Source organism: Aphelocoma coerulescens, chromosome 12 (assembly GCF_041296385.1).
Source record: "Aphelocoma coerulescens isolate FSJ_1873_10779 chromosome 12, UR_Acoe_1.0, whole genome shotgun sequence".
Taxonomy (NCBI): domain Eukaryota; kingdom Metazoa; phylum Chordata; class Aves; order Passeriformes; family Corvidae; genus Aphelocoma; species Aphelocoma coerulescens.
In genome coordinates this window covers 1,329,251-1,353,999 of record NC_091026.1, presented here as the reverse complement: position 1 = coordinate 1,353,999, position 24,749 = coordinate 1,329,251, and the positions used below count along the sequence as shown (strand labels likewise).

The 24,749-nt window shown below is 45.3% G+C and overlaps 1 protein-coding gene across 1 annotated transcript in view; it reads right to left on the bottom strand.

The window, feature by feature from the left end:
- NUP210 (nucleoporin 210) overlaps positions 1-22,281 on the bottom strand; it is a 52,410-nt gene extending 30,129 nt beyond the window's left edge. The window contains exons 1-11 of the mRNA XM_069027696.1: positions 22,084-22,281; positions 12,129-12,265; positions 11,295-11,426; positions 10,374-10,470; positions 8,752-8,902; positions 6,962-7,094; positions 6,040-6,198; positions 5,494-5,562; positions 5,091-5,197; positions 3,959-4,099; positions 2,636-2,773 (exon numbers count right to left, since the gene is read on the bottom strand). Coding sequence (XP_068883797.1) covers positions 2,636-2,773; positions 3,959-4,099; positions 5,091-5,197; positions 5,494-5,562; positions 6,040-6,198; positions 6,962-7,094; positions 8,752-8,902; positions 10,374-10,470; positions 11,295-11,426; positions 12,129-12,265; positions 22,084-22,238 — 1,419 coding nt within the window. The 5' untranslated portion in view covers positions 22,239-22,281. The remainder of the gene's footprint in view (positions 1-2,635; positions 2,774-3,958; positions 4,100-5,090; positions 5,198-5,493; positions 5,563-6,039; positions 6,199-6,961; positions 7,095-8,751; positions 8,903-10,373; positions 10,471-11,294; positions 11,427-12,128; positions 12,266-22,083) is intronic.
- Between the last annotated feature and the right edge of the window lie 2,468 nt (positions 22,282-24,749).

The window sequence follows — 24,749 nt, the reverse complement described above, 5'->3', positions numbered from 1 at the left end:
ATATCTTGCATGAAAACCAGGAATGCACTGAGAATGGGAAATCCAAACAAAATAACACCTCAGAACTTTCAAATAAGCAAGGTGAGATAGGAGAGAGATGAGAAGATTGCTACCCTTCATTCATTTTAATTTCAGCTTCTTTCACACTTCAAAATAAATGTCAAAAGTTCCATCAGAGTGAAACAAGAGTGAACACTGGAGCAATTTTTTAATGTATATTGTTTTAATTTTTTTAACTTCCTCAGCATTTCCTTTAACCTGTTGCATAATTAAAAATGAACAAGGTGATAAATCTTGTTTAGAAGGACAGTGTGGAAAATAAACAAACCTAAATTAAGCAGGAGCTTAGCCAGTAATTTTTACCAGGAGAAGAGAATAAAAAGAAAATGAAGAGGAGGGTCATTTCCCTCCTTCCTTCCTCTGAGCACGTGCACAACCTGATTACAGAAGGACACAAATAAATAAATAGGTAGAGGTGTGTGACAGGAGATGCATGGGATGTGGTGAGAAAGGCTAAAAGAATGCAGGAGTTCAGCACATTTGTAAAGGTATTTTAGTTGAAACAGGGAGATGAGCAGAAAACATAAAAGAGAAATGCCCAATTCTTAATAACTGTATGAAGTCTCATCTCCTTGCCATAAACCCCAGACACCTCACTACATTTTCTCTCTCTAGCAGTCAGTCTTCACTGAGGAGAGGAAGGGTAAAGCAGCTTCCCCTGCAGCCTGATCAGTCAGGGGAGCTCCACACTGCTGCCTGGGAGTGATGCCTCCCCAGAAACCAGGAGCCTCCACGTGCTGAACTTCACACAGCTGGCACTGCACCTCTCGTGCATGGACTGAAGGAAGGCAACAGAAACCACCTCATTAGCACAAATATGAACAAAGCAACCCCCAACAAACCAGACAGCTGACAAAATAAATCCTGCCAGGCATCCTGATACCATCTGGAGGGAGTTACTTTAGCTATAAACAGAATTTGGCTAGATCCAAAAATCCCTTTCAACTTATTTTCAGAAAAAGTCTATTCACCCATTTGAAATAGGCTGACTGAAGCTATGGAGTGGGAGGCAAACACTGATGGAGAGGCAGGAACAACAGTCGAGCTGTGTGTGTGCTGTTGACAACAACCACTGGTACTGTGGGATGGAGACACTGGAAGAAAGGTCTCAGTTTCAGCAAAATTTACATCTTGGGAGAAAAAGTTTCTATGTTTTTATTGAAAAAAATCACAGTAAAGTAAGAATACGGACACAATTATTGCAGTATCATGAAGGAATGTTCTCTGCTGAGATACTTCATTATATATGCAAGATAAGGCGAGGTAAGAATAGAACTCAGAGAGGTAGGAAACAAAACCACATTTACTTTCCCTTACTGGGAAAACTCCAGCAGAATTACGATGAAGCACTGAAAACGCAGATTTGTACTAAGAATTTTTACCACACTGCTGGTGTGGTCAGGAATAGCATGAAGTAAACCACACTAATCCCACAGAACAGACAAGTAGAGATGCAGTGGTTAACTCAATGGAGCTGCCTTTAGATTTACACTGGAGAATGCAGTTTAATCCCTATGAGATTGATTCCCTTCATGGAATCACTAAATCAGTAAGGCTGCAAAAGACTTCTGAGATTATCAAGTCCACCACTGAACCACGTCCTCAGGTGCCACACCCCCATGTTTTCTGAGCACTTCCAGGGATGGCGACTCCACCACTGCCCTGGGCAGCCTGTGTCAGCACTTGACAACCCTTTCTGTGAATAAATTTTGTCTAATATCCACTCTAAACGTGAGGCTGTTTCCTCTCATCCTGTCCCTTGTTACCTGGGAGAAGACCCTGCCACCAAGTGCCCTGCTGCCTCTTTGGATATGGTTTCCTTAGGACAGATCCAAAACTGAGCACTACTTTATGCTAAAAGGGAGAGGTAGGAGCTGTGCATCCAACACCTGAGTGCAGGGTCTCAGTATCACTGGCCTAGGATAGGAGCCTGGGCTGAGAAAGCACAACTTCCTTTTCCTTAGACTGGAGATACTGGATACTGAAGACAAACCATTTGCTTCATGAAGCATACAGAATAACTGACAGCTTGGGAGCAAAGACACATCTAAGAAACATGAAAAACATCCCTTCTGTAAATGAGCTGTGGCCTTTGCCTCCCTGGAACTTTATATTAGGAGCACGAGGTGTGTGGCGAGTGAAGAATACTGATGTCCAAGGCTGGCAGAGTGCTGCTAATTAATCTTGTCATGCCCTTTTTGCAGTCACTTCACACTCCCATTCATATTTCCAGTCCTTGCCAGCAAAGGGCAGCCTCTAATGACTGCTGTGGAGCTTTGCATATAGGATGCTTCCCAGAATTCCAAACCACTCCAGGCATAGGTGCCTGGTGCACATGTAAGGGAGAGAGGAAGGGAAGACAAGAAATAAAAGTCAGTGTTTGTTGGTTTCTTGGTGCTTTTTTAAAACTATGTATTAATTCCTATAACTAACATCCCATGAAGTTCCTCTCCAAATTACATTCTGGATGCCACCATGCCTGAAGTATCCAAAGTCAACCCCACCCCAGTGGTGTCAGGCCTCACTGTGCCTGCCTGAGCAACACTCCCTGCAGCTGGGTACTTCTTTGGCATACCTGGATGGTGTACTGGTAGACTCCTGCTTTTGGCTGCCAAGGAAACATCAGAATGCTGGGTAAAAGAAATATTGGAACATAGATCTCCACGTCCTGCTGGTTTCGCACTGGAACTGGTAAGGTATGAACACCTCCATCCTGCAAAGGGCAAGAGCACAGTGTTATAAATGGCACCACTGCTTCCCAGAGTTCATGTTTAGTCCTTACGCACAGACAAGTCCTTGAAAACATCTCAGAGAGGAAGGAAAACTATTTAGGATCCCTTACAAACAGAATTACATGTGAGAAAACAGCTCCTGGCAGCAAGGTGTGCTACGGCACTCAATGAGTGCTCCTATTATGGAGATCCAGGTGCCCACACTCATTTAAAAGGCAAACACCACGAAGAAATACACTCTTTCACTACTCCTACTTGAGACCTCATCTGGAGAGCCAATCTGGAGGCTTGACACCTGCATTTACTCTTTGCTCATCCCACTCTGTACAAAATTCAGCCTGGAAGACCCATTGTTCAACCCCTGAAAATGCTGGCTTTCACAGCTCTGCTGTCACTGCAGTGCCACAACCCTCTGGCACAACACACTGCTACTGCAGTTCTGAAGGAAAACCAGCTCTCAGTGGATGCCTTTCCACTGAAGAGAACATCTCTGACACAGAGAATGACCAGGGCTTATCACATTCAAGGATCTACTTAATCCTGCTCAAGGAATCACTAAAATGATCTCACAGCAAGTGGGTTGAAGTGTTGAAGTCTCAAGCAAAAGCAACCCACTTCCACACCACGTGCCCTAGTTAGCCACACATTCAGCAGCCTGCCCAACCAGCAGAAAGTTAATGAATATTAATCTGGAGAAATGTGCAGGCTGATACATTTGGCAGATTGTCATTCCAGAGTTTAAGGTCACTTACCAATTGATAGCAAACTTCCCCAATGTAAGTGACTGCAGAACAAGGCCAGGGTATGAGAGTGATGATCCTACCACAATAAAGTGTAAAATTCCCTCAGCCTGTGAGAGGCCCCTTGCTCAGGACAAGGATCTGCCACGAGAAAAGAAATCAGTGCTGTGCACCACTGCCTTAACAGGAGTTTGCCACATGCTCGGGAGCAAAATTCCACAGTCTTTATTTAAGCAAATCCTCTGTTGACTCAACTGACAGTTTTCATGAAGAAAGGATTTTAGAATTTGGTTCTTAATCTGTTCACAGCAAGACAGCTCAGACCCACGTAATTCTTAGGCTGCCTTTTGCTATGAAACCACTACTGCACAGCTCAATTATTTTTAGGCCTACCAGTGAAACAGAAGAGTTTTCACAAAGACACACCTGATCAACTACTGATGTCAGGGCAGCATCAATCATGGTCACACCCGCCTTTACTGCCATCACATAATGATAGGATCCATTCAGAGATGACTGCAGCACCTCAAAGTATTCTTTGGACAGCTCTGTAGTAATTCTGATGTTCTGAAACCAGAATATGAAATAGAAATTGCCACGGGTAACTGACATTAATAGAGGACAGAAAGCCACAAACATACAAGTCAATGAGCAAACTATTGTTTAATAGTTCAAAGACACGTTGCTGAAACTGATTAGCATTCTCCCTATGGAAGTCTCAGTCTTTCAGTAAGATTTTACCTTTAGACATAGCATTAATTCCACAAAGTTTTTTTTTAAATTATCAGCAACATGCAATTTAACATGAAAGTACCTATATCTACACCACTAAATAATTCGTATTTTACAGTAATTTTCTAATTATTTCCTTCTTAAACACAAAAGAACATGTGAATATACTGCCTTAAATGCACCCTGCTGAGCTCTAGCTCAAACCCAGATCTGCATCCCAAAAAGCAATTATGGGTAAATAAAATAACATTCCCATATCTCCAATATTCTGAAAAGCAGTAACTTAATACATTTTTTCTAGTTGCAAATGACCTTTTTAAAATTAGTTTTCTTTATAGTTTTTTAAGAACTGTGTACATTTGGTACCTAATGTATAGAACTTAAGAAGCAGCTCTTCCCTGTGAGGGTGGGCAGGCCCTGGCACAGGGTGCCCAGAGCAGCTGTGGCTGCCCCTGGATCCCTGGCAGTGCCCAAGGCCAGGCTGGACATTGGGGCTTGGAGCAGCCTGGGACAGTGGGAGGTGTCCCTGCCATGGCAGGGCTGGCACTGGATGATTTGAGGTTGCTCCAAGTCCCATCCAACCTGAAGGACACTGTCCAACTTCCATTTTTTTCTACAGCACTTAAAACTCCAATAATTTCACATGAATCACCCAGAGTGCTTTATTTTTTAAAAGTAACAACAAAACAAATGGAAAAAAGGAACAGGCAAGAAACAACACGCTTTGCACTGTCCTGTCTCAGTGTAAATAAGAAACCACTCAAATAATTTCAAAGCAGGGATTTAGGAGACAGTCACTGCAAAGTATACCAACATTTCAACTTACATCAGATAAATACACCTTATTGCTTGATTTATCATACACGTCAATCGTAATTTCATAAAGTCTGCCCGTTTCCAGGACCCATCTGTCACCTGGATGAACTGTAAATCCTGCAAAACAGGAAATATTGAACAGCACAAACCAACAGCTCTTTATCTAATGCAGAAAAGCATTTTGCTTCTGGTGCCCACACTCTGCAGATGAACATTCATTATTTTAAACTGCTGACTACAGAGATACAGGAAAATACATAAAACCTATTTCACATTGAGCTACTTCTTTGAATAAAATTACTTTTTTGTGAAAACTAACACAAGAAACGGAAGCGTGGAGATACAGCATGAAAATCACAGAAACAAGGCAAGAAATTGCATTAAGCAATCAGGAAGACTGCATCAACACCAACCCAAATATGCAGGAGGTACCACATAGACAGTGCTGTTGGGCAGCCTGGACACGCCCTGCATGCGGATACCTGAGGGCTCAGTAAAGGAACACACAAGTTTAGCACAAGTCAAATCAAGAGCAGCATTTTCCTGGGACTCCTTGTGCCTCTTTGGCTATTTTAAAGCTAATTGTACACTGCAAATAAACATTACTCCCACTTCAGTGCAAGACAGTGAGCACTTTGGAGAGATTTCACTAGAGAATATATTGACTGAAACATAAAAATTAAATAAAGCCCCATCACATTTCTGCAGTGACTGAGCGGGATAAACATGATTTAAATGGTCTTTTGCCAACCTAATTTGTTAAAACACTCCAAGGCATCAGACAGCTCTGCTGAGAGTGAATTCACAGCAGTGCTGCTCTCCATGGCTCCACCAAAGATCCTGATTTCCACACTCTTGGTACAAATGAGGATAACTTGATCTTTTTGTGTTGCAAAGGGTGGAAAGCTTGTCCCCTGCCACAGAGCAGTGGCTGGAAAAGCATTCCCAAGGAAGGATACTCTTGTGCACCAGGACGAGGTTGGTTTGCCCCTGCTGCAATGCAGTCACAATGGATGTTGCCTGGTCCAGCTTGGCAACTGGCCAGGAGGGATCTCCCTTGGGATCGAGGACGTTGTTCTGGAGCTGCAGCTCGTACTGATCTGATGGCATCGCTATTTCTGGAGGCAAAACAACACAACACACGAAACAATAAAAGCAGGTGTGGCAGGCAGTGTTTGGCTGCTGCTAATTATTGCTGATTATTTTTTACTGATGCCTAGTGCACATATCAAATTAGTACTTTTAATGGCTTGTAAAAATAGCACTTCTGTCGTCATATCAACACACACACACACACACACACACACAAATGAGCTTCTTGGCAAACTACAATGTCTGTGAAACTGCAATTCCCAGTTAATACCATCTCACTATTAAGACCTAACATCCAACTGATTTCCAGCTTTGAAAGAAAAAAAAAAAAAGACAAAACGGAAAAAAGGGAAAAAGGAGAGAAGAAAGAAAACTCAAGGCACTGCACTCTGAAGTGGGCATGAAGCCAGCTAACCCACATTTATAAAGGCTTCACTTTGTGGAGCAAATCCATTTGCCTATAAAACATCTTCTATTAGAAAAGTTATTGATCTAAATTTGATTTAAGTAAGAAAGTCACTCCTTAGTGACTGTTAACATCTAAAATGACAGTGTTAGCTCCTGTTCTAAGTTACCCTTGTCTTTACATCCTTGACAAATCTGCAAGAGTATATTCGTAACAGTCACTTTTTTTTTTTTGACTGAAAGGACTAAACAGCTGTATCATTGTGTGCCTTAGGAAAACAGTATTAAATATTAACAAAGTAGTTTAAACACAATTAAAAATTTCTCAGCAGTTAAAAATTCACACAAAGCATTAAAAAATAAAAATAAAAGAACAGAACAAACCTGTGATCTTCCCTTGCCTCAGTTTCTGAACTCTGTACTGAATTGATGTTCCTACCAGAAGATAGATGTCATATATTGGATTTAAAAGGATGTTTTCCAAAATAAGCAATCTGACTTCTGCAGGGTGTACATCCTGTTGATGGAGGGGGAAAAAAGAGAAAAAGTAACCACATTTAAAGCAGCTCATTTGTTTGAAACAGACCACGCAGCAGGAACTTAGAATCTAGAAGTGAAAAACATTACTAGCTGCAATTAGCTCTTTATTTTCATCTTTAATTTTGTCACAACAGGGCAATGCAAGGGACAGTAAACGGTACAGAGATTTGCTCTGTGCACACAGTGCAAGAACTAAGAAAAAAATTATGTCTGTATGAAGATCATTTTGGAGAATACAGAAAAACTTGAAGCAGATGCTCAGTGATCACTCAGACATTCAGAAATCCATCTTCCCCCTGTAAAACATGGCACCTCCAGACAGCATCTCCATTATAACTTCACTGAGGAAGCTGCATCCAACTCACTGGTCTATTAAATCAGGAATACAACAGGTAATTGTATAAACTCTCTTACAGCTGTTTGAGGGATGTTCACTGAAAATGTGCAGTCTGGCAGCAGTGAAAGATTGAAAGGAACTATTAATCAGAAAGATAAAAAATTGCAAGCAGACAATATTGTTTCTGTTTCTCTCACAGTATCAGCTCAAAACTAATTGAGAAATATAAATATTAAACCAGAAAGCTAACCAAGCTACAAGCATTCAAAAGAAGTCAGACTGATAAAATGTAGAGTATGTCCATGTACTCAGTACAATTAGGCAGAACTAAACTAAATTTTGTAACAAAAAACCAATTCTCAACATGCACTACTACTTGTGCCACCTTACCAGTGGTACCAGTACACACATGTAGGCAATATTTTAGTAGAACACTTTTTACAGCCAAGGCTCAGATAGCCCACGGCCATTCTGCTTTGAGCAGAAACATGAAGCACAAAATACAGTAACACAGATCTGCAAAACCAGACTGCAGAGATGAGGTGAACTTCAGAAAACCCCCATTTTATGGAGGCAGCTTTTTAAGGTGCAGTATTAACCTGATACCAGCACAACGATAAATTAAATTAAACATAATAAAAACTCTCACAGGTGCTTGTAAATTCTATTAAGAAGCAGCTGTTTGCAGAGTGAAATGAAAACCTCAGTGAGCCCAAGCTTCAAAGACAGAATCATCCCAGACCTCCACAGCAGCTGGGAAGACCACCCAGCACTGGAGCTGAACACGGGTAGCTCTGACACTCAGATCACAAAGCCCTTCCCTGGACACCAAAACCTCATGAGGCAGAACTGAATATAAGAAAGTATTCCTATGACACTCATTTCAAGCACAACAGGAAATAAAGTTCTTTCCAACAGAACAGACCTTTTTCTAGATATTTATTGACTGAAAAAAAGAACTGCTCTAGTTGGTTCTTTTTTGAAGGGACTAAAGGGCCAATGCAACGGTTCTAGTTGTATGTACAGTATGAGTATCAGAACTTCAACAGTATGGAAGCACTGGGAGTGCTTTCTTCCATGGGCTTTCTGTCAGAGGTTTAGAAATGATCTCTGGCACATGCCCTGTCCTGGGCTGGGTCACTGCACCGAGCTCCAGCCCTCCCAGGGTGTCATCTCTTGTGATGTGGGCTACAGAGTCAACCCAGCACTGACATCCACAATGCAAACATAGCACTCCTGGAACACTGGGCTATGAGATGAAATATTCAAAAGATAAGGATAAACTCAAGTTTCTTACCTTATAGATGCTTTCCTGCAGTTTTGCTTTTAATTTAGAACTCCCTGTTTTCATTCCAGACACCAGAATGGTATCTCCTTGCTTGGCAACTTTTTCCATCTCCAATATATAGGAAGGAGGGATGTAAGTGGATTCTAAGAACTTCAGTATACTGAAAGGTGAATCAAAAAGTGAATAGAAAATTGTTAACCAACCTTTGTAAACCCACAGAGAAACCACCAGCATCTATTCCCAGTCATTTCCATTTTTAAGCCAATTTAAGATGTTTGCCTGGAACCAGATATCCAAATTTTACTCATTCTTCGAGGTATCTGCAGCTAATTTCTGTGACAGATAAGTTTGTTTGAAGCTTGCTTGTGAGCTATCAGAAGACTGCACATGTTGTCTACAATGACCCCTCCAGTTTGTACAGTAGGTGAGACTGCAAAAACTCTCTATATTGTAGAGCAACTGATGTGCAAGACCCAAAGCTTAAGTTTATAAAAGCAACAGCTCAACAAACGCAGAATGTAACTTCGACCTCTCTCAAAAAGCCAGGATGTATTTAATAAATTACCATGAAAATCATCTACAAGCTGAACACTTGCAGTAACTGTTAAAAATTTCAAGGAAAAGTGGCAAAAGAGAGGAAAGGAATTGGCCATGGATGGGAAAATGACCGAAGTGGAAAGAGGAGTGTGTTTTACAGGGTGTCACCTTCTGTATGCACATCATCTGCTTGGCTTCACGTGCACTTTCACAGCAAAACCAGTAGGGCCATATGGAGGACAGTTATGGATATTAACGTATTTATGACAATTTATAATTTATTTTGCAAAGCTGTACCAGCTGTAGAATATCTTTATGCTATCATAGTTATGCTAACAGTAGAGCATATATCAATATCAGTACAGTTTGATTAAAATCCCATCAGCAAATACTTTACTGAAAGAAGAAATTCCATATGGACTAGGACTTGGGATACCCAGTCCCACTAAGCCATTCATTCTGGCTCTCACTCATACCTGCAGCTTCAGGTGTACTATGGGCTTAACAGGCTTTCCCCAGCTACTGCTGCTTCTCTAGGGCTGCAAAATCAGAGTTTGTGTTTATCCAGCAGCAAAGCCTTGCTTGCTCGCCCCACTCCCCTTACAGTGTATTTGGAATATTGGTTGGAGGATGGAAGTTGGCTGTTAACCTTTCTGCTCTGTAGGAGAACTGGTTTTGCCACAAGCAATCATCCTATTTCAACCCCAGAACCAAGTGTCCACTGACACCTGAAATTCTTAAGGTTTGGAGGCTCCTTTCTGAAAAGGACAGGGACTTTCTTCCTCAAAAAGAAAGCTAAAAATAGAACTCTGCTGAAACCCTGAGATAACAATCTTATTGATAAATCTTCCTTTTGCAAGAGATGTTTCAGCAAGATCAACCCCAGAGCTGCTTACTAACACCATCAGTTAAACTAAACAGAGGTGGAAGTGCCCAGGCTGTCAAGTAGGTAGACACTTAAAAAACCCAACCTGAAATGACTGACCCTCAAGCATTATTATTTTAGGCATCAGTTCAGTGAACTGCCTAGATGTGGGCAAGTATTTTTACACATCAAACTGAACAGCTTTTGAGACCAAAGGAAATGACTTTACCGTAGTGCGTTGTGGGAGTCTGAGAAGCCATCGGCCTCGGGGTCCTTCACTACTGTCCAGTCAAACACCAACCCTGCCAAGGTGCTGAAAGTGTTTCCTACAAATCAAACAACCAGATTAGAACAAAAGTACAGAACAAGCATAGAGTCTTCCTGGAACATAAACCATGACTTATTTCCCAAGGAAATTTCTGGTTTATCCCTACAAGAACAACCATGGAGCACCCTTGAATTTGCACAAACACCAAGCCACAAATCCAGCACTACACAGAGGATAAAAACAAATTTACTTTGCATTATTAACACATCACCATACTTCACCTGGCATTCATGGTTTACAAACATGATGGCTCGCTTCCCAAAGTACCCAAAACAATTAATTCAACCTTTATAGCTGCTTGACACATTATTTCCTTTCAGAAGTTGTCCTAAAAATCCCTTGCTTGGTGTGTTATGTGTGCACAAAACTTGACTGTCAAAAGCATGAAATTCTTATCAGATCATGGTTCTTCTTCTGATGCTACAGACTACAAAAAGCAGAAGTTTTCTGCTCCTACTAAATAGTGATGCATTCAGTCCAAATGCACTGACTCATATGAGCCTAAATGGTGCCTCCCAGAAGTGAGTGTTTGTGCAGTAATTAACAGATTGAGCAATAGGTGGTTGGTCTCAAACATCACCTCTGAACTTGCTGTTGGATACCTGACTAATTACAAAAACATCCTTTTGCAAAATTCTTTAGACTACCTCAGCTCAGAAGAAAAAAGAACAGACAATTTCACAATGTATTGTCCAGAGAACCCCCTTAAAATTCTCCACTTGGCTTCAAACAATCAACTGAGTCACAAATAAAGCTAGTGCATGCATCAGACAATTAGAACTTTCAATACATATTTAATCTCCTACAAGCAAATCTCTTTACCTTCTGAATCCAAAGCGTGAATTTTGAGCTCCAGTGGTGAATCCTCAAGGTAGAGCTCTCTTGTTGTGGACACAACTTGAATGCCATGAATTAAATCAACGATGGCATCACAGCGAAGCACTTGTCCAGTCACTTGAAGAGACATCAGAAAGAGCACAACAAATCACAACATTGCATGTGCTCATCAAGAACAACGATAAGTCAAGATGCAACCCAAATTCAGCCAGTGACACAAGACACTGACAGAACTTGAACTTGGTCATGACCTTGATGAAGAAACGCGTGGTCAAAGGGTGGCTCAGAAAGCAAGAACAGCTCCCTTCCTCACTGAACTGCAGAACAGATCTGTAGAAACTCTGATTTCCATCTACACTGACACTTACAGGGGTTGTCTCTGAGTGCTTCTGCAAAGTTGCTACAGTTGCTACAGCTCTCATGTCCCAGAGAAATTAATGACTTTTAGCCACAGACAATAAGCCCCCATAAACTTCAGTCAGTGACTGCAAGGCATTTAACCGGCCATCTGGTTTTGCCTCTCTGTCACTATAAAAACTAACCTAGTACACTGTATGACAGACAAAAAGGCAACTTCCAGCTTTTTCAAATGCAAAGTATATGAATTTGCATTAGTAACTTTTATTAAATACTTTTTTATATTTCAGTCACACCCTCTATTTGCCAACAGAAGTTAAAACCCACACCCATGGAAAGTCTAAAATGACTGTGCATAGGAGCAGAAATTTGTCTGTGCATTTCTCAATCTCTGCTCTGTTTCCGGAGCACAGCAGGATGCCCACGAGAAGCAGGGGTTTGCTCAGCCGAGCTCAGACTCACGTGTGTCCTCAGCAGAGATGATGGTGGTGAGGCGCGTGGGCTGCGAGGAGCGCGCCTGGACCAGCGCCCTCTGCGAGCAGCGGCAGCCGTCCTGCCCCAGCGGCTCGATGCTCGCCACCTCCGGCCGCGTGGACGACCTGCGGGGGGTTGGGCTGTGTCAGCACACAAATCAAAGCTCGGCCTCAAAGCCACCCCAACAATCCACCTGGGACATGCTGCGTGGTCAGCAGCTCGCTTTGGGAAGAGCTGGATGGCAGCAGCTCCCCAGGACTCCGGCGTGGGCTGGGGAAGGGGAAAGCCCAGGCCAGAGGCGGGGCAGACAAGTACGGCTTTCTCTCCACCATGGCAAGGTCACTGCTGAAGGCAATTTGGTCACTCCAGCCCTGTACCCAGCTACTCCTCCAAGCTGCAAGCCTTTGGCCTCACTCTTGATTACCTCTGAGGTGTGGAACAAGTGAAAACACATACCGAACACTGAAATAAAGGTGAAACATGTTTAGCTAAAGTTCCATTCACCACTTGTTAACTGCATTTTCAAAACAAGTTTGAAACAGTTCTGAAAAAACTGGAACCTTCCCCAATGGCAGAACATCACGATTATATACACTTGCTAGGACAGGGGCTCTGAACAACAAGAAGAAACATTTCTTAATCAAGAAATTTAAAGGGAAAAAAAGATTTAGTCTGGTTAGCTGAAATATGCAACACTGTGTGAAATGTGCAAAGCTGTATAATCATCTTTGGTGCAATGTAAGCCTACGTGGCATTTCGACCTAAAATTGGTGAGTCTGTTACTCCCTGCTCTGACTCGCATGGCTTCTCTGCAGACAACTGCTCCAGGAATGGGCTTGCGAGCAGCTCACCATGGATGTGGGCAGGACACGGCAGGAATAACTGACTGGCTCGGAACAGCCAGGGGGGAAGGAGGAGGACAGGGCGAGCACTGTGTAGGTGGGGTGGTCACTGCTCCGCTCCCCAGCCCCTCGAGCCTTGCTCAGTCTCTGCTCTACACCGACACAGTGGGGCTGTAAGAAATGAATTGGTTTCAGGGTGTTGGTTATTACTGTTTAGATGAGATATAAAAGAGGGGAGTTGAGGGTGGAATAGATGGATATGTTAATTGAAGGGAAGTTGCGAGACTGTACGGATGTAATGCTGGAATGTAACCCTGGATGGGGATATAACAAGGACCCAATGGGTTTAATAGAAGGAACCTTCTAGTCCATTGCTTGGTAGGGTACAAGGGATGAGGACGATGCCCTGGACTGGGATTGGAGAACGAGCCAACCAATGAAGCGGACTTGTTTGGAAATGACTGGGGAGGAATGCACGGAGGTACAGACCGACCAGCGAACAGGAAAGGGACCAATCAGCACGAGGATTGAGAAATGCACCAGCCCGGTGGCACCAGGGACTCTAAAAGCCACCTGCACCCAGGAGAGGGGTTCTCCTGTGGAACTTGGGGTCCAAGGGAGCACTCAGTGGGTCTCACTGTCTTCTTTTTGTTATTGTTTTATTCTGGCTTGTCGCGCAGAGCCTGGGCTTATCCTGGGTTCCCGCTCTCAGCAGTTAATAAATAAATGAGTTGACTTTTCCTTTCAAAAGTCTCGCCTCGTTCACAACAGTGGGGCTGACCGCAAATGTCGGAGTGACCCGTGGCGGGCTGGGAGCCCCGAATCGGGGCCGTGTGACCGCGTGGGGCCGGGAACAGCAAAGCACAGCCGTGCCCGGGGAGGAAAGGACAGGGACACGTGTGCCCAGGGGCCACCCCGCTGCCTGGGCTGGCACGGAGCTGAGACCACGCTGCATCGCGGGAGGATGGGGGGGGGGGCGCTACACACCTTTCTCTTCTACGTTTTTCTTCTCGAAATACATTGTAACCCACACTAAAAAATTCCAGTCAATGCCTTGTGGTGTCTGGATAAATTAAAGTTTTGAAGTGCCTTGCTTTGTCTGGATGTTGTTATAAAATCTGCCAAATACCTTAATCTACCTTAATGTTCTGAAGTCTGCAAGAAGTTTGCAGCCTCCTGAGAATTTTGTTGTTTCTCCCGCTCAGCGCCCAGAGCGAATCAAACAACCTTCCCCTAAACCCACGGAGCAGGCCAGGGCATAACACAGTGCAGCCCAGATCTCCCTTCCAGCGTGCCAAAAATGTCAAGTTAAACAACAACAAAAGTTGAAGAGTTATTAAAAACCAAGCCTCTTGAAAGTAAATTTGAGGTAGCAGCAATATGCATGGGAAGGCTACCTGCAGTGGCAGTGAAATAACCCAGCAGCCAGAGGCCGGGCCGTGGGGGAGGCACAGGTCGCAGCTGCCCCGCCAGCCGTGCGTACAGCCCGGAGCCGGGCACGGGAGCGGCAGCGCCAGCAGCAGCCGCTCGGGAATCAGCGCCGCTTGGGAATAGCCCCGCTGGCTGCTCGGGAACCCAGCGCCGCTCGGGAATCAGCGCCGCTCGGGAACCCAGTGCCGCTCGGGAACCCAGCGCCCGGAATAGCCCTGCTGGCTGCTCGGGAACCCAGTGCCGCTCGGGAACCCAGTGCCCGGAATAGCCCTGCTGGCTGCTCGGGAACCCAGCGCCGCTCGGGAATCAGCGCCGCTCGGGAACCCAGCACTGCTCAGGAACCCAGTGCCGCTCGGGAACCCAGCGCCTGGAATAGCCCTGCTGGCTGCTCGGGAACCCAGCGCCACTCGGGAATAGCCCCGCTGGCCGCTCGGGAACCCAGCGCCGCTCAGGAACCCAGTGCCGCTCGGGAACCCAGCGCCCGGAATAGCCCCGCTGGCCGCTCGGGAACCCAGCGCCCGGAATAGCCCCGCTGGCTGCTCGGGAACCCAGCGCCGCTCGGGAACCCAGCGCCGCTCGGGAATAGCCCCGCTGGCCGCTCGGGAACCCAGCGCCGCTCGGGAATCAGCGCCGCTGGCTGCTCGGGAACCCAGCGCCGCTCGGGAATCAGCGCCGCTCGGGAACCCAGTGCCGCTCGGGAACCCAGTGCCGCTCGGGAACCCAGCGCCCGGAATAGCCCCGCTGGCCGCTCGGGAACCCAGTGCCGCTCGGGAACCCAGCGCCCGGAATAGCCCCGCTGGCTGCTCGGGAACCCAGCGCCGCTCGGGAATAGCCCCACTGGCTGCTCGGGAACCCAGTGCCACTCGGGAACCCAGCGCCCGGAATAGCCCCGCTGGCTGCTCGGGACCCGGGGTCACAGCGCACACAAGGGCCCTTTGAAGCATTAGAACAATGAAAACAAGCACTGATGGGTGACAAAGCTGTGCGGGAATTGCTTCTCCGGATGATGAGAGCAGCTCTGATGAAAACACTGCGCTATCTGGTAAATGCGATCTAAGCCGGGCACTGGATCCCCTCCTGCTAAAGATGGGGTAACTGGACAGGTCTAGCCTTTTTTACTGGAGGATGTACAAAAATGCCTACCTGTGATGTATAGGGAAAATTCTCTAACCCAGCAAGGAGCGGGACGGGAGTTCCAAACAAACAACGTCTTGAATCAACAATGTGCCTGAATCCCCACACACAGGTTTTACCTCCTCTTACTGGCACAACCAACAAATCCAACAAACACCAGCGAAAAATTAAATTTCTCCTTAACTAAAATTGTATTTATTCAAAAAATAACACATCACACCACAGTCAATTATCTGAGAGCTACCAGCTGCAGCCCAGGTGAGCACAGACCTCTGCTTGCAGCCACTGCAATAATATTGCAAATCCTGTTCCTAACCTTAAGCTCCCAACACTATTTTGCTTACATAAGGAGTAGTTTTAGAGGATTTTGAAACAACGCTACCAACTGCTGACCCAGAATTTCAAAGTATTTTATCTGATCAAGGAATAAACAGCCCACAGCAGTATGCAATGGGGAATTTAAACACCAATTAGAAGCTTAAACCTGAAAATTGTTTATCTATTGTAAAAACCTAAGCAATGTACACAAATATGTGCACATTTTTCATAGTAGGGTTTACACTGTTTATAAAATAATATGATTTTCTGTATTAGTAGCACACTTAGCTTCACTCTAAAAGCTTGAAATATTTTTTAGACATTAAGAGTAATTAGTTATTTTTCTGTTGTTCTCAGGCAACCATGAAACAGTTTTCCAACATTCAGCAAGTTTCTTTAAACAACATTAGCGTTCACAACCAGTAAGGTTTTTCCTGTACTTGGCTGGTTGGCTTTTGAAGCTGAGCATGTGGATTTGAGTTAGTCTGCATGCAGGTATTTTAAAATAAGTATTATATATATGAAACTGACTTTTATTTAGCTCTTTGCACTGCTTAATATTCTCTGCCATTAGATTTTTTGTTATTAATTTGAGGGTTTTGCATTCTTGCAGTCTGGAATAGATTGTGTTTACAACACAACAGGGGTTTCACTGGGGTTTGTATTTGTTCTTTTAATATCTGGCAATGAATTGTAATACAAAACCACTGCAGTTTGCACTAATAACAGTGCTGTAAAACTGAGTCTAATTACAGGATACTTTTCAGACTAGAAAAAGGGAGGAACAAAGATCAACAAAAATTAAATTTTAACTGTAAACTTACAAACACTCCACAATTTTAAAGGAACTTTCAAGCTTTTACAGTTGAAAGCCAGTTAACTCTTAGTTGCCACTGCAGTAGAGAACCTGAGATTATACACTATTTGGCTTCTAGCAGTAGTTTAAGAGGTAGAATATCAGCTGAGTGTCTTTTTTTAATACAAATTTTACTCAAGTGGGCCTTTCTGAAGCTTGGTTACCTATGGATTTATATTTAAAAACTATCTGCATGACTGGTGTTTTTTCCAGCAGAACACACGAAGTATTTGATGACCCCTCTGTCATTCAGCAATATCAAAAGCACATTCTGTTTAGAGCTACCTGGATGCAGGGCCAAGCACAGAGAAGCAAAGGCATTAATCAACCAGGCTGCCAATTACAGAGGCACTACTCCGGGATCACGACTGGGTCCTAGATGGGCAAGAAGAAACTTTGGTTTAGAATGACAAAACTGCAATTTATATCCTCTGCCAACTACAGCAGCTCTTCAGCAGCGTGTGACATTGAGAGCTGGGCTTGTCAGAGGGCAAAATTAGATCCTGAGAAGGCAGCAATGGGAAGCATTTCTGGCACTAGCTCTGGATCCCATGCCACAGCGCCTGTAAGGAACAGCAGGGCAGGGAGGAAGCACTGGAAAGAGTAGTGAGGAGGTGAGGGGAAAACAGCTCACCAAAGTCCCCAGTACTTATTTCCCTCAGAATAAAATCCTGCTTGCTGAGGAATGAATGGCACTGGCAAAGAGGCTGCCAGTCCTCTTGCTGATTCTGTTTCATTCATGATTTCCATCCCCCCTCCAGGGCCGCAGACACAGAGCCAGGTGCCAAGATTGTATCCACACATCTACCCATACCCAGGCCTGCGTTCTTTAATCGACTGTTCTGTAACACCACATGTCAATACCTCACTAGATTATACTTATTTATCAGTTGGTTCAAAGATCAGGCACCTGTTTTCTCTCAGTAGCAATTATCTATTGATTCTTATTGCTCCAGTGTTTTATACTGTTCTGCCAGCTCTTCAAACTAAACTCAACTGACTGAGTCAGCAAAAATCCGCCTTTGTAGAGCTGCACCATGACTGTCAGTTGATCTGATCTTTTAGAATTTTATCAGGCTCTTGGGCAGATATGTAGTCAGAGGGAAACTGGGTAGTGAAAGTTTCCAAGAGTTTGGGAAGACTGGACTGACCGATACACCAGGGACCTTATAAAGTCACTCTTGGGACTAAAAAATGAGCAAAAGTCTTAAAACATTTATTTCATGGGTGTTCATCAGTGAAAAGTTGCCCCAAACCAGTAAGTCCCTAATCCTTCTGTCTGCCTTTCCAGGCAGGGCATGCTCAGATCGAGAGAAAGCTTTTTCAGGAGTAAACCTGCACTGATGTTGAGACATGGGCTAAGAGAGATGACATTATTTCTTGTGCCTCCTGGGCTCTGGCAGGACACCTCTGCTGCAGGCTCGCACCCCCTGCTCTGGTTCTGAGCCAGCAGTCTCAGGTAACACACACACACCTGAGCCACAGCAGCACAGCCCCTCTCACTTTACCGACAAGGACACCTCAGCCCAATTCTGAGCTCGTGCTGGCACTTAAAAGAGCTTGAAGCCCTGCTGGGAAGGTACAGCCAGGCAAGTCAGGGAGAGGGAGAACATCTTGCTACCAGCTGCAATGCCTCACAAGAGGGAAAGCAGAGCAGGTGAGAACCAGAGAAGGGGATAACAAACATTATTTAAGATGTCACTTTGTAATGTGGAAGTTAACAGTATCTCACACAAAACATTTTTCAGTGAGAGTCAGGCAGGACTGTTTAGACCTGTGGTAAAACAGGTGATCCAGGAAACAACACAACTCCCAGATTACCAGAGATGAGACTGTTGGTCTTAGAGCACAGCAACAGATCTCAGTGAACAACACTACTGATAGACATTTTTAAAAACACATAAGCCACCAGATATATCCCATGGAGCAGTAAAATCAATTTACAGCAAAAACATGACAAGATAAGGAGCTAGAAGATGAGCTTTGCTAGCCAACTGCTGTGACAGCAGCATTGTGCAGTGGGTTTGGGCTCTCTGGAAGTACCTGTGCATCCCACACCTCCAACACCACTCGGCCACTGGATCTCTCCCTTTACTGCTCTGTTACCAGCTCCTCTCCTATGGCAATTACCTTGATACAACTTCCTCAGTGAGGGCTTCAGTAGCACACACAAACCTTTCATTAAGGTGGCAATAAACTCCTCTTCATTTCCATCAGCTCTCACCATGTACCTTAATTCTACACTGTATGAAATAATGAAATATGTAAACATATTTGTACACTGCAGATAATTTCTGCTATAAATACCCAGCCATGGTGTGTATCCTGGGGGAAAATGGTTTGTGTGTGTGTGTGTGTGTGTGTGTGTGTGTGTGTGTGTGTTCCCCTCCTCCCCCTTAAAATGTTACTATGGTACAGCAGGTTTCAAGGAGAAAATTCTGCTTTGGAATGCTTTCATTCTTTCAAGCATGATTTCTGGATTAAGGTAATTTAAAGATAAAGACAAATGTAATATAAATTCTAAATATATCTGCACAGACTGTGTGTTATGCCTGAAGACAGAACCATGTATAGTATTTACAGATGGAAACACTGTATGCTTTGAAAACAAAGCTTTTCCCAAAAAATAATTTTAACATAAAGGCAACCCAAACTCCAGAAGGCATGAGCATCTTGAAAATCAGCAAATACTTTAGAGCCATGCTTATAACCTTACCACCACTCCCAATCTGCTGGGATGATGATAGAACTTGACCTGTTCCCTCTGAATCAGTGGAATTCTCAGACACTGCTACCATCACTTTGAAAATCTCCTACTTTCAGAGGTAAACTTGAAGGCTCAAAGGGGAACTGGAAGAAAATAAGGTCACAGCATGCTATAGACTGATTTTCAGGAAATTGGACACTTGTGTATGAATTCTGAATGTCTGAGATGAGTAATGCAGGCCTTCAAAAGGTGTCATTTGGCATCAGATGCTGCTGTACAACCCAAACAGCTCTCACAGGTTACCTCTAACCCTGCAATCTCCTGTATTACACACCTTCAGTCCCCTCTCCAGACACAGAGGGCCTAAATCTAACCAGTTCCATTCAAACCCCTACTTTCACGCATGCAAACACACCCATCATTTTGCAAGTGTGAGGAAGAGTCACTCCTTCTCAAGGCATTGCATTTGGTACTTCCTAACTTGTTGAGTTCAACAGCCCCTCTCCAGTAACAGCTCCTTCTGACAGCTCCAATGGGAAGCACAGGAAACCTGCCAGCAAGTGGCTGTGGAGCTGCTCCTCCAGTCCATTTCTTCCTAACCCCGCACAGTTCCAGGCCTGCGGGGTGTAGAGGGACAGAGCCCCAGTGCTGCTGCTGTTTGTGCTCAGTCACACACACCCAGAACTCCTGCTTCCTCCGTGTGCTTGCTAAGCGCACGTTGAGTTTTACAACCCACATCCTGCCAGGCCTTGCAAAGCAGAAGTGAATAAACACCCATTAACAATCCTGCCACAGAAAATGATGGCACAGAGAAGGTGAATTAGGTACAGTTTCCTTAATTCTCAACCAAAATTTATCTCTGAAGGGCAGCGGGAGAGGATGGAAAAGGATGTTGAAGCCTGTCTGCATGAGGGGTATGAGTCATTGCTGGTAAACAGCACCAACAGAACATGCTCTGAAGTGCACAAAAATCACCTCCATTAGAGATATGAACGTGGATCAAGTCTGGCATTTCTCTGGAGTACAATCCTACATCTTTTCATCTGTAGATTTCAGTGAAATTAGCAAAGATCTCCATACTTCTGACAGCTGCATAGCACCTGGCATGTGCAGGAATGGCTGCAGCCAGCCCGGCATCACCTAACAGCTCACTGGCAAACAGGAAAGAGTCTCCACTTCCACATTTTACTAGTTCTTTGATGAGTTTTGGGTTTCAGCTTTATGCAATCTATTTTACCTCACAAACCAAATCCTTTTAAAAATTCAGCAGTGTTCGAAAATTAGAGTAAGAAAAGATAAAAAACCCACACTTGTGAAATTTTCACTAAAGCAGTCTATTAAGAATTAAATTACATGACCACAAGCAGCTCATCTGGTAACTTTCATTCAGTCAACTTCTGGATAAAATTAATTACTGCTCTTCTGCATAAGCAGAATATGTAAATTGTCACAGACCAAAGGTTTGTACCCAGCCCAGAGATGAGAAATGTGTAAGAACCAAGCAAATAAACTGACAGAGAATGAAAATATGGCCCTCTAAGACGTATTTCAGTAACTGCCAGACACAAAACAACAACTGAAAACTGCTACACGCATCCATCTGGCACATATGAAAGTATCATCCTAACCATACCTCGACTGCCACTTCTTTTTCAGGTGGGTACCTTCTGCTCATTACTGATTAAGTTACCATTCTGGAGTGCTACAGAAAGGACAAGGAGTTGGCAACATTTGTTTAACACGAAGACTACTGTGAGCTTTCTAAATTTGCACACGCTGTGGGATTTGCCTTCAGCCCCTGTGCTCAACACTACCCAGTCCTCCCCCTTGTGCGAGGCAGGAAGGGGGCTCCCAGCCAGAAGAAGTTCCTGGAGTACATCCCACGTGCTCAACACTACGAAAACCGGGAAAGCTTTCACTTTTAAAACTCGACTTCACTATTTCCAGGTGAAGTATTAAGGGTGCTGTTACCTACACTTAGCGCAGCAGTGAGAGGCTCCCGACTTAGCTACGACTCCTTTATGTCCATACGCCGAGCTCAAAGCTGTCAGGACCTTCATTACTGACTACAGCAAGAGAAGGGGCATTTCCCCACCAGCAGCACAAGCACGAGTTCTGGGTGCTGTCCCCGCACACGTGGGACTGCGGCAATGCGTGTGTGCGGTGGCACTGTGGGTGTGCGGGACAGCAGGGTGGGCACATGGGGTGTGTGAGCAGGAGCAGGTGGAGTGTGCGTGTGGGCTACAGAGAGAAGCAGGTGGGGGGTGTGGGGTACAGGGAGAAGCAGGTGGACGTGTGGGGTGTGTGGGTGGGTGCACACGGGGTGTAAGGCACATGTTGGGCACGGAGCCATGGCGGGAAGCTTCCTTCACTAGCAGGGACCTTCCCCTCTGGGCCCGGCCTGCAGACACTGCCTCTCTCCAGCGGGTTTAACCCCCACTGCACAAAATAAACAACCTTTCCCCGTAGGGATTATCTCCATGTCTGCTCCCGCACTGCTGGGCCGCCCAAACCCACCCGCAGGGAGGTGAAAGCGATGCGGGAAGGCCCAGCTGCTCCAAGAGCCCCAAGGCCCCGCCGCGGGCCGAGGAGCCGCCGCAGGTGCCGGCGGGGGGAGAGAAACGGACAAAGGGCGGCGGCGGCACCTGCACTCACCATCGGTAGCAACCCTCGCTGGCTTCTAGCGTGAAGTTGACGCGGGTGCCGCGGGTGAAGGGGAGCAGCACCTTGGGGGTGTTGAGCTTGGAGGAGGCGGCGAAGTGCAGGAGAAGGAGAAGGAGAGGCAGCGCCCGGGGAGCGGGGGGAGCCATGCTGCGCGGGCGGGACCGTGCGGGGCGCGAAAGTGCGGCGGGAGCTGCGCGCCGAGGGCCGCGGGGCCGGGCAGGGCGGCCCGGGAGGCCGCGCCTCCCCCCGCCCTCCGCCCCCCGGGGCCGCACCGCCCTCCCTCGGGGGAACTCCAGTGGCGCCAGCAGCCAGGCGGTGCTTGTCAGAAAAACGTTTTCTCCGGGCCATAACCCCAAGCACCTCATAGCACTTGTGCTCCAGACCCTCCCTCGGACAGGCTCCAGCATCTCAGTGTCTGTCTTGTCGTGACGGTACCTAAACTGAACACAGGATTCGAAGTGTGGCTTCACCCGAGCCCAGGACAGGGGGACGGTCACTGTCCTCGTCCTGCTGCCACATCAGTGCTGGAACAAGCCGGGTGCCATTGGCCTTCCTGGCCACCTGGGCACACCTGGGCTCATGTTCCCTGGGTACACTGGTGCTAACAGCTATGCTAAGCTACAGTTCATTTGTTATCATAGCGTCTCAGAATGATTTGGCTTGGAAGGGACCTTAAATTACCAACTCCCAACCCCCTGCCATGGGCAGGAACACCTCCCACTATCCCAGGTTGCTCCAAGCCGAGTCCAGCCTGGCCTTGGACACTGCCAAGGATCTAGGGGCAGCCACAGCATCTCTGGGAACCTGTGCCAGGGCCTCCCCACCCTCGAAGGGAACAATTTCTTCTTAACATCTAATCTCAAACACCTCTCTCACTTCCGAAGACATTCTCCCTTTTCCTGTAACCCCAGGGCCTTGTAAATAGTCTCTCCTCATATTTTTTCTCAGCCCCTTAAGGTACTGGAAGGCCACAAAAACCCCAAAGCTTCTTCAGGTCGAACAATCCCAATTGTCCCAGCCTTGTATGAGAGATGCTCCATGTGTGGAGGATCTGCCTGTCCTTACCTATGACAGAGGGATGGTACATATATGCATCAGGAGAATAGCTTTCAGGAAGGGCACAAGCATCTTGGAGTAAAGGTAGTTAAATCCTGCCCAGAAGATCAGCAGCTGTCCAGGGACACCACCTAAGAGTTTACCCAGATCTAATTTAGGTGGTATTACAGAAGTTAACCAGTTCTCATTTATTCTAAGCAAGTAAACTTATACAGGATGTTTTCTTTACCTAGGAGCACTTTTTGCACTATTTATTCAGTTAGTGTTTTATTTAGCAGTACCTCAGCAATGCTATTCCACTTTCTGTCCCAGAGGAATGCGTGCTGCTGGACAGTTCACTTCTCCCTGCAGCTTCTGTCTCTGTATTACTCATTTTCTGACTGCACATCCTGAAATTGTGTGGTCTGATTTAGAGAAGAGCTGAACTTTGCAGCTGTAATTTAAGTCAGTGGGAGTTGGGCCTAGGAACATGCATGGTGTTAAACATGCTGGCAAATCAAGCCCTCGAATCTTGAATTGCTACCCAAAATACTGAGGGTTGTTCATATTCTTTAGGTCTTCTGTCAATCAAACTGAAACCTTTCTTTGTAGGGATGTTGGGAAGATACATTCAGTGGCAACTGGGCTGTTAGGGAGGAATGTGATAAAATCGCCCATGACCAAAGAGCACTGAGGTAGATAGTCAGTACCTTGCATCCTGTGTTGTGAATGAGGTGAGGAAATGTCTGTATCCCAATTCTTCCTAGCTTTAAAAGCAGGGCGTGCGATCAGAACTTATTTCCTTTCTCTCATCAGCAGTGGTGGTGATGAGTATTCACTGTGAGAATAATTTTCCAGTAACAAATACTTCTTAGACTTGAGTTATTTTCATAAGGACCAGCAACGTGCATTTAGGACCTTTAAAGCTTATTGATGAAACACGACAGTGAAGTAATGCAAGTAAACATCTCTTTCAAGCATACTGAGCCATTTTAAGAGCAGAGTAAGGCAGGAGACACTGATGAGCAAATCTGCAGTTTCCATTATATGGTAAAATTACGAAGTGAATTTTCTGCTCACTTCAATTGGCAGTCATGCATTGCAGCACCGTGTTAGCATTTATTTTGGCCAGAGGAGGGTAAGCTGGGAGGCAGACAGCGCAGTGTGTGCTCTGTGAGGTGCCCCTAACATCGGGGTAAGAGTCACTAACAAACATTAGGGGCTGCCTTAGCATCGTTGGTGCACTGCTCTGCTTTGCTTTTCCACGCTGCTTTGAGACCCACGTGGAGTCAGCGCATCGCTCCTCACAGGACACGACAGTGCCAACACCTCCTCTCAGGGTTACCTGGTGTGCTGGAGAATTGGAGCAGGATAGCCAGGCTAGAAATATGAGATAATTTTACAGACATATCAATGTACACCAGAGTAAGTCTGAAAAAGAACACAAATGGAAATGTCTTGGTCACAAAGAAGGCGATTACAGAGCGATAGAGGGAGTACTTTAATGAGCTGTTTAAAGAGGCAGATAGGCAAACAATAAGGGATTGTTCCCTAAGAAGCTGAGCCTTTTGTGGAAGAATTTCAAGAGATTTTAGAGGCGATCAAAATACATGCAGTAAATA